General features: G+C 47.9%; 1 protein-coding gene across 1 annotated transcript; it reads left to right on the forward strand.

The window, feature by feature from the left end:
* Window positions 1-8,548: 8,548 nt before the first annotated feature.
* On the forward strand, window positions 8,549-9,936 carry LOC147091912 (uncharacterized). Its single transcript, XM_085976932.1, has one exon. The coding sequence runs from the start codon at window positions 8,651-8,653 to the stop codon at window positions 9,686-9,688; it is 1,038 nt and encodes a 345-aa protein (XP_085833058.1). The 5' UTR covers window positions 8,549-8,650; the 3' UTR covers window positions 9,689-9,936.
* Window positions 9,937-10,151: the final 215 nt, after the last annotated feature.

Raw genomic sequence — 10,151 nt, forward strand, 5'->3', positions numbered from 1 at the left:
GCGTTGCGTGCTGGCGTCAGCGCGTAATCGGAGGAGGTGGTGTGATTGACGCGAGGCGCCCACCAATCAGGAGCGCGGAAAACGCTCGGAGGACCGGGCGGGCTGACGGTCCTCCAAGCAATGGCGGCGCGGGAGGGGGGCGGGACCTCGGTGGGCTGCGTGCGCCGATCCAACCGACCCCCTGGGCTTTGCGTGCATGCGTCAGCGCGTAATCGGAGGGGGGGTGTTTGATTGACGCAACGCGCCCGCCAATCAGGAGCGCGGAAAACGCTGGGCGGACCGCGCGTGCTGACAGACTTCAACCAATGGCGGCGCGGGAGGGAGGGAGGGGGCGGGACCTCGGTGGGCTGCAGGCCGCTTTCCTGCATTCATTGTCTGCAGGAGCTGTTAAAGGGAAGGGGAGGAGGGTGGAAAAACCCCAGCTTGTGAGTGTTTATTCCTTTGCATTACCTTTATTGCAAGGCTAGCCATCAGTTGCATTGATTTAAAAATAAGTGAACCTTTTCTCTTTTTCACTTTTATCCAGAACAAAGAGCCCTGGTGCTGTGAACATTTTGGTGGGCAGCCACTTTTAAAGGGACAAAGACCAGCATTCTTCCCTCTCTCTCTCTCTCTCTTGTGAGTATTTGTGGTGGGTGAGAGGGTGGGGGGTGAGTCAAAGGGGACTGCGGCCCCTTTTCAACAAAAAAAATTGCTTGGCCATTTAAAGGGGAATGGGTGCCCCCCGGGTATTTAAAGGGGCAGTGCCTCTCTCTTTCTGTATCATGTAAGAGCAGGGAGGTTCTGCTTGAACTGTACAAAACACCAGTTAGGCCACCGGCTAGAGTGCTGCGTGTAGTTCTGCTCGCCCCATTGCAGGAAAGATGTGACTGCTCGAGATAGCAGATTTACGAGGATGTTGCCAGGACTAGAGAATTTCAGCTAACAAAAAGATTGATTAAGAAAGGGAAGGTAGATTATGAAAGTAAATTAGCAAAAAATATAAAAACAGATAGTAAGAGTTTTTATAGTTATATAAAAAGAAAAAGGGTGGCTAAAGTAAATGTTGGTCCCTTGGATGAGACCAGGAAATTAATGGTGGGAAATATGGAGATGGCAAAAACACTGAATGAATATTTTATATCAGTCTTTACAGTAGAAGACACTAAGAATATCCCAACACTGGACAAACAGGGGGCTAAAGGGGGGGAGGAGCTAAACACGATCAAAATCACTAAGGAAGTGGTACTTGGTAAAATAATGGGACTCAAGGCGGATAAATCACCTGGACCTGCTGGCTTACATCCTAGGGTCTTGAGGGAAGTGGCGGTAGGGATTGTGGATGCATTGGTAATAATTTTCCAAAACTCCCTGGACTTGGCAAAGGTCCCGTCAGACTGGAAAACTGCTAATGTAACACCCTTATTTAAAAAGGGCAGTAGACAGAAGGCTGGAAACTATAGACCGGTTAGCCTAACATCTGTGGTAGGTAAAATTTTGGAGTCCATTATTAAGGAGACAGTAACAGAACATTTGGATAATCATAATTTAATAGGACAAAGTCGGCATGGTTTTATGAAGGGGAAGTCATGTTTGACAAATTTGCTGGAGTTCTTTGAGGAAGTAACATATAGGGTGGATAAAGGGGAACCAGTGGACGTAGTGTATTTAGACTTCCAAAAGGCATTTGACAAGGTGCCACACAAAAGATTATTGCTTAAGATAAAAAATCACGGGATTGGGGGTAATATTCTGGCATGGATAGAGGATTGGCTATCTAACAGAAAGGCAGAGGGTTGGGATAAATGGTTCATTCTCAGACTGGCAATCAGTAACTAGTGGTGTTCTGCAGGGGTCAGTGCTGGGTTCCCAACTCTTTACAATCTATATTAACGATTTGGAGGAGGGGACCGAGTGTAACATATCAAAGTTTGCAGATGATACTAAGATGGGAGGGAAAGTAGTGAGTTAGGAGGACATAAAAAACCTGCAAGGGGACATAGACAAGCTAAGTAAGTGGGCAGAGATTTGGCAGATGGAATACAATACTGGAAAGTGTGAGGTTATGCACATTGGCAGGAAAAATCGTAGAGCAAGCTATTATCTTAATGGCAAGAAACTGGAAAGTACTGAAGTACAAAGGGATCTGGGGGTCCTGGTGCACGAAACTCAAAAGGTTAGTATGCAGGTGCAGCAAGTGATTAAGAAGGCCAATGGAATGTTGGCTTTCATTGCCAGGGGGATAGAATATAAAAATAGGGAGGTATTGCTTCAGTTGTACAAGGTATTGATGAGACCGCACCTGGAATACTGCGTACAGTTTTGGTGTCCATACTTAAGAAAGGACATACTTGCTCTCGAGTCAGTACAAAGAAGGTTCACTCGGTTAATCCCGGGGATGAGGGGATGGACATATGAGGAGAGGTTGAGTAGATTGGGACTCTACTCATTGGAGTTCAGAAGAATGAGAGGCGATCTTATTGAAACATATAAGATTGTGAAGGGGTTGGATCGGGTGGATGCGGGGAAGATATTCCCGATGATGGGTGAAACTAGAACTAGGGGGCATAGTCTTAGAATAAGGGGCTGCTCTTTCAAAACTGAGATGAGGAACTACTTCACTCAGAGGGTGGTAGGTCCATGGAATATGCTGCCCTAAAAAGCTGTAGAAGCTACATCATTACATAAATTTAAAACAGAAATAGACAGTTTCCTAGAAGTAAAGGGAATTAAGGGTTACGGGGAGTGGGCAGGAATTTGGACATGAGTCTAGGTTCGGATCGGTCATGTCCCTGTGGGTAGCGGAGCAGGCCCAGGGGCCATGTAGCCTGATCCTGCTCCTATTTCGTGTGTCTAATTCTGTTAGATTCAGGAGATGGTTCTGTGATAGTGGATTGGCGGTTAGGATCAGATCAGCCATGATCTTATTGAATGGCGGAGCAGGCTCGAGGGGCCGATTGGCCTACTCCTGCTCCTATTTCTTATGTTCTTAATACGTAGAAACATAGAAGATAATCTACATCCTAGGGTACTTAAGGAAGTGGACCTAGAAATAATAGATGCATGGCTGGTCATCTTCCAAAATTCGATAGACTCTGGAACAGTACCCATGGATTGGCGGGTAGCTAATGTTACCCCACTGTTCAAAAAAGGTGGTAGAGACAAAACAGGGAATTACAGACCGGTAAGCCTGACATCGGTAGTGGGGAAAATGCTAGAGTCCATTATAAAAGATGTAATAGCAGAGCACTTGGAAAACAGTGACCGGATCGGACAAAGTCAACATGGATTTACAAAAGGTAAATCGTGCTTGACTAATCTACTGGAATTTTTTGAGGATGTAACTGGTAAAATAGATAAGGGAGAACCAGTGGATGTGGTGTATTTGCACTTTCAGAAGGCTTTCGATAAGGTCCCGTATAAGAGATCAGCGTGTAAAGCTAAGGCACATGGGATTGGTGGCAAGGTACTGACTTGGATAGAGAACTGGTTGGCAGACAGGAAGCAAAGAGTTGGAATAAACGGGTCTTTTATCTGAGTGGCAGGCAGTGATCGGTCCTAGGACCCCAGCTATTCACAATATATATAAATCATCTAGACGAGGGAACTCGATGTAATATCTCCAAGTTTGCAGACGATACAAAGCTGGGTGGGCGTGTGTGCTGTGAGGAGGATGCCAAGAAACTCCAGTATGATTTGGGCAGGTTGGGTGATTGGGCAGAAGCATGGCAGATTGCAGTATAATGTGGATAAATGCGAGGTTATCCACTTTGGTGGCAAAAACAGGAAGGCAGATTATTATCTGAATGGCAATAGATTGGGAGAAAGGGAAGTGCAACGAGACCTGGGTGTCCTTGTGCACCAGTCACTGAAGGTAAGCATGCAGGTGCAGCAGGCGGTTAAGAAGGCAAATGGTTGGTTGGCCTTCGTAGTGAGAGGGTTCGAGTACAGGAACAAGGATGTCTTGCTGCAGTTGTACAGGGCCTTGGTGAGACCACATCTTGAGTATTGTGTGCAGTTTTGGTCGCCTTATCTGAGGAAGGATGTTCTTGCCATGGAGGGAGTGCAGCGAAGATTCACCAGTCTGATACCTGGGATGGCAGGAATGACGTATGGGGAGAGATTGGGTTGATTGGGCTTATACTCGCTGGAGTTTAGAAGAATAAGAGGGGATCTCATTGAAACTTATAAAATTCTAACAGGACTAGACAGACTAGATGCAGGAAGGATGTTCCCGATGGCCGGGGAGTCCAGAACCAGGGCTCACAGTGTAAGGATAAGGGCTAGGCCATTTAGGACAGAGATGAGGAGGAATTTCTTCACCCAGAGAGTGGTGAACCTGTGGAATTCTCTACCACAGAAGGCAGTAGAGGCTAATACATTAAATATATTCAAGAAGGAGTTCGATATATTTCTTAAGGCTAAAGGGATCAAGGGATATGGGGAGAAGGCAGGGACAGGGTACTGAATTTGGATGATCAGCCATGATCTCATTGAATGGCGGAGCAGGCTCGAGGGGCCGAATGGCCTACTCCTGCTCCTATCTTCTATGTTTCTATGTAATTGCCTTTTGAAAGCCGTGATTGAATCTGCCTCCACCACCCTCTCGGGCAGTGCGTTCCAGATCCTAACCACTCGCTGCATCAAAAAAATTTTCATCATGTCGCCTTTGCTTCTTCTGCCAATCACTTTCAATCTGTGTCCTCTGGTTCTCGACCCTTCCGCCTGTGGGAACAGTTTCTACTCTGTCCAGACCCCTCATGGTTTTGAACACCTCTATCAAATCTCCTCTCTACCTTCTCTGCTCTAAGGAGAACCACCCCAGCTTCTCGAGTCTATCCACATAACTGAAGTCCCTCATCCCTTATCACTGGAACCATTCTTGTAAATATTTTCTGCAATCTCTCTGAGGCCTTCACATCCTTCCTAAAGTGCGGTGCCCAGAATTGGACACAATACTCCAGTTGAGGCCGAACCAGTGTTTTATAAAGGTTGATCATCATTTCCTTGCTTTTGGACTCTATGCCTCTATTTATTAAGCCCAGCTTTCTCAACCGGCCCTGCCACCTTCAACGATTTGTGCACACATACCCCCAGGTCTCTCTGTTCATGCACACACTTTAGAATTGTACCCTTTAGTTTATATTGCCTCACTTGGTTCTTCCTACCAAAATGTATCACTTCACACTTTTCTGCGTTAAATTTCATCTGCCACGTGCCTGCCCATTCCACCAGCCTGTCTTTGTCTTCTTGAAATCTATCACTATCCTCCTCACTGTTCACTTTACTTCCAAGTTTTGCATCATCTGCATATTTTGAAATTGTGCACTATACACCCAAGTCTAAGTCATTAATATATATCAAGTAAAGCAGTGGTCCTAGTACCAACCCCTGGCTAACACCACTGTGCACCTTCCTCCTGTCCGAAAAACAACCGTTCACCACTACTCTCTGTTTTCTGTCACTTTGCCAATTTCGTATCCAGGCTGCCACTGTCCCTTTTATTCCATGGGCTTCAACTTTGCTGGCAAGCCTATTATGTGGCACTTGTCGAACGCCTTTTGGAAATCCATGTACACCACGTTAACCGCATTGCCCTCATCAACCCTCTCTGTTACCTCATCAAAAAACTCAATCAGAATCAGAGCGGCCGGGCCCGGCAGACGTGCTGCGGCCGCCATTAGTCAGAGGCTGTGGGGAAGAGTTTTATTGCAGGCTGACGGAAGGTAGGTCCCTGGCCGCCTGTGTAGGTCTTTTTGTTGCTTCATTGTTGAGGATGTAACTAGTAAAATAGATAAGGGAGAACCAGTGGATGTTGTGTATTTGGACTTTCAGAAGGCTTTCGATAAGGTCCCGCATAAGAGATTAGCGTGTAAAGTTAAGGCACCTGGGATTGGGGGCGAGGTATTGGCTTGGATAGAGAACTGGTTGGCAGCCAGAAAGCAAAGAGTTGGAATAAATGGGTCTTTTTCCGAGTGGCAGGCAGTGACTAGTGGGGTACCACAGGGATCGGTCCTTGGACCCCAGATATTCACAATATATATTGATGATCTAGACAAGGGAACTAGATGTAATATCTACAAATTTGCAGCTGACACAAAGCTGGGTGGGCGTTAGTGCTGTGAGGAGGATGCCGAGAAACTACAGGATGATTTGGACAGGTTGGGTGATTGGGCAGAAGCATGGCAGATGCAATATAATGTGGATAAATGTGAGGTTATCCACTTTGGTGGCAGAAACAGGAAGGCAGATTATTATCTGAATGGCAATAGATTGGGAGAAGGGGAAATTCAACGTGACCTGGGTCTCCTTGTGCACCAGTCGCTGAAGGTAAGCATGCAGGTGCAGCAGGCGGTTAAGAAGGCAAATGGTATGTTGGCCTTCGTAGCGCGAGGGTTTGAGTACAGGAACAAGGATGTCTTGCTGCAGTTGTACAGGGCCTTGGTGAGACCACATCTTGAGTATTGTGTGCAGTTTTGGTCACCTTATCTGAGGAAGGATGTTCTTGCCGTGGAAGGAGTTCAACGAAGATTCACCAGGCTGATACCTGGGATGGCAGGAATGATGTATGAGGAGAGATTGGGTCGATTAGGCTTGTACTCGCTGGAGTTTAGAAGAATGAGAGGGGATCTCATTGAAACTTATAAAATTCTGACAGGACTGGACAGACTAGATGCAGGAAGGATGTTCCCGATGGTCGGTGAGTCGAGAACCAGGGGTCACAGTCTAAGGTTACGGGGTAAGCCATTTAGGACAGAGATGAGGAGGAATTTCTTCACCCAGAGAGTGGTGAACCTGTGGAATTCTCTACCACAGAAGGCAGTAGAGGCCAATACATTAAATATATTCAAGAAGGAGTTGGATATATTTCTTAAAGCTAAAGGGATCAAGGGGTATAGGGAGAAAGCGGGGACCGGGTACTGAATTTGGATGATCAGCCATGATCGCATTGAATGGCAGAGCAGGCTCGAGGGGCCGAATAGCCTACTGCTCCTATCTTCTATGTTTCTATGTTTCTATGCTTCAGTTTGAGCTGGAGTGGAGATGGAGGAGAAGCTGCTGGGTTTAACCCCCAGTACTTCTGAGCCCAGGAGGACCCAACAATTTCCAATGTGAGACTGTCAAGGGAGGTGGATTCTAGGGGCGATTAGGTTGTTACACAGACACTGTCCGTACAATGTAAAAGAGTATTGTTTTAGGAACAAGTATTTCTGTACAGGCTTTTAATCCAGTTTACATCTACAGATTTGTTTTAATTCATTCTTGGGATGTGGGCGTAGCTAGCAAGAGCAGCAAGTACAGGAAACTTTCTGGTATCCGGCACTGACGGGACCGAGCTGGTGCCGGTCGATCAACACTGCCGGAGAAACGAGCGCTATAGTTAAAAGATACGGAGCTTCTGCGCTCCGTCTGAAGCAACAAACCCTGTTGCTTAGCAACAGCTTCAAAACAGTCGGCGCAGCTTGCATGCGTCTCTGTAGCTAAGCAACAGCTTCAGCTAGACGCTTGCAGAGCCACAAATGGAGAAAAAAAGCAGCTAAAAGTAAGAAAAAGTTATCTGAACCGACGCCTGAATTTTGCCGGTGGATAGAGCATTCCGGATATTTCACCTCCGTTTAAACGAAAGTTTCCTGTATTGCCAATCCCCAGTTTCCCGTTGAGAAGGGGGTGGTGAGTCGCCTTCTTGAACTACTGCAGTCCGTGTGGTGAAGGTATTCCCACAATGTTGTTCGATAAGGAGTTCCAGGATTATGACCCAGCAACGATGAATATATCGCAGCACGGTGGCATAGTGGTTAGCACTGTTGCCTCACAGCGCCAGGGACCCGGGTTCGAATCCAGCCTCGGGTGACTGTGTGGAGTTTGCACATTCTCCCCGTGTTTGCGTGGGTTTCCTCCGGGTGCTCCGGTTTCCTCCCACAGTCCAAAGATGTGCGGGTTAGGTTGATTGGCTATGATAAATTGACCCTTAGTGTTAGGGGGATTAAATACGTGGGGTTACGGGGATAGAGTACGATATGTGTTGGTGTAGGGGTTACGGGGATCGGGTGGGATATGTATCGGTGCAGGCTCGATGGGCCGAAATGGCCTCTATCTGCACTGTGGGGTTTCTGTGATTCTGTGATTCTGTGATCTGAGTCAGGATGGTGTGTGACTTGGAAGGAAACTTGGAGGTGATGGTGCTCCCGTACAACAGCTGCCCTTGTCCTTCTAGGTGGTGGAGGTCGTGGGTTTGGGATGTTCTATCAAAGTTCTGGTCGAGTTGCAGATGTATAAAGTTCCTTTCCTTCGCCCCCTCCCCCTCCCACACCCACCTCTCTCGCTCTCGCTCTCCTCCCATAGAGGCCAGAGTCTTGTGTAGGCCCAGACCAGGTGGTGGATTCCCTTCCCTGAAGGACATTAGTGAACCAGTTGGATTTTTATGACAATCCGGCAGCTTTCATGGTCACTTTTTTCTAGTGCCAGCCCCACAAATGACCAGATTCATTGAGCTCAATTTCACAACCTGCCTTTGTTTTCTTGTGGGTTGTCTCTCACGCTCCCTGTTTTAAATTAATTTTACAGGGCACTGGAAGGGGAGGATTTGCAGACAGGAAACTCAAACCAAACATCACGTCAAGATCTGACAGTCACTCGACTCATTGGATCTGAATATCACTGGCCTCTGAACATGGAAGCAAAAAGCACTGTTCACAGCGGGGAGAAACCGTACACGTGTTCTGTGTGTGGACAAGGCTTCAGCCGACCCTCTGGCCTATCGAGACACAAGTGCATTCACACCGGGGAGAGGCCATTCACCTGCCCTGAGTATGGGCAGGGTTTCACTCAGTCATCCCACCTCCTGACACACCAGCGCACTCACAGCAGGGAGAGGCCATTCACCTGCTCTGAGTGTGGGAAGGGATTCACTCGGTCATCCAACCTGCTGATACACCAGCATGTTCACACCGGGGAGAGGCCGTTCACCTGCTCTGAGTGTGGGAAGGGATACACTCAGTCATCCAACCTGCTGATACACCAGCGAGTTCACACCGGGGCGAGGCCGTTCACCTGCTCTGAGTGTGGGAAGGGATTCACTAAGTCATCCAACCTGCTGAGACACCAGCGAGTTCACACTGATGAGAGACCTTTTAACTGCTCGGACTGTGGGAATTGCTTTAAAAGTTCCGGGGAACTGATGCGCCATCAACGTGTTCACACTGACGAGAGACCGTTCAGGTGCTCGCACTGCGGGACTGGGTTCAGGCGATCATCTGATCTCACTATACACCAGCGCACTCACACTGGGGAGAGGCCATTCACCTGCTCCATGTGTGGGAAGGGATTCACTCGTTCATCCGCCCTGCTGATACACCAGCGAGTTCACACTGGGGAGAGACCGTTCACCTGCCCTGAGTGTGGGAAGGGATTCACTCAGTCATACCCCCTCCTGACACACCAGCGCACTCACACCGGGGAGAGGCCTTTCACCTGCTCTGAGTGTGGGAAGGGATTCACTAATTTATCCAATCTGCTGACACACCAGCGAATTCACACTGGGGAGAGGCCATTTACCTGCTCCGTGTGTAGGAAGGGATTTACTCGCTCATCCAACCTGCTGACACATCAGCGCGTTCACACCGGGGAGAGGCCATTTACCTGCTCCGTGTGTAGGAAGGGATTCACTCGCACATCCTACCTCCTGACACACCAGCGAGTTCACAAGTGACTGCAGGGGGTGGATTCTGTTGTTGTTGCTGCTGTTAATCACATCCAGGACTGAACCATGTTCATTCTGACAGGTGGGGATTGTTTCTGCTGATGTTAATAACTCCGGGAACTGGGCTGGAGTTTAATATTCTGGATATATGTCCAATAAATCAACTTTGTTTTAAACACATTGTTGTAGATTTTCGTCTTTCCCACCTGAGTGTTTAGCATCACCTGGCTGGAGCTCAGAAAGGACAATCTGGGGGAGGATCGTACGACGGGAACAGAACTCCAGTCTGGACACAGTCCTTCAGGGCCACACTCAGAGGGGCAAACGGCACTTTGGTCTTTCTTGTCTCTCTTCAGTGACAGCAAAGTTGCCGTGCGGGTTAATCTCAAGGCGTGTGAGAAATGTGTCCCAGCCGCTCTCTGCCATGGTTCAGAGCTCCTAGGCACGGAACAGAAGGCTCCTTTAGGAATGT

This window comes from Somniosus microcephalus, unplaced genomic scaffold (assembly GCF_052327205.1).
Source record: "Somniosus microcephalus isolate GS21.2 unplaced genomic scaffold, FLI_Smic_1.0 unresolved_chr3, whole genome shotgun sequence".
Classification (NCBI taxonomy): domain Eukaryota; kingdom Metazoa; phylum Chordata; class Chondrichthyes; order Squaliformes; family Somniosidae; genus Somniosus; species Somniosus microcephalus.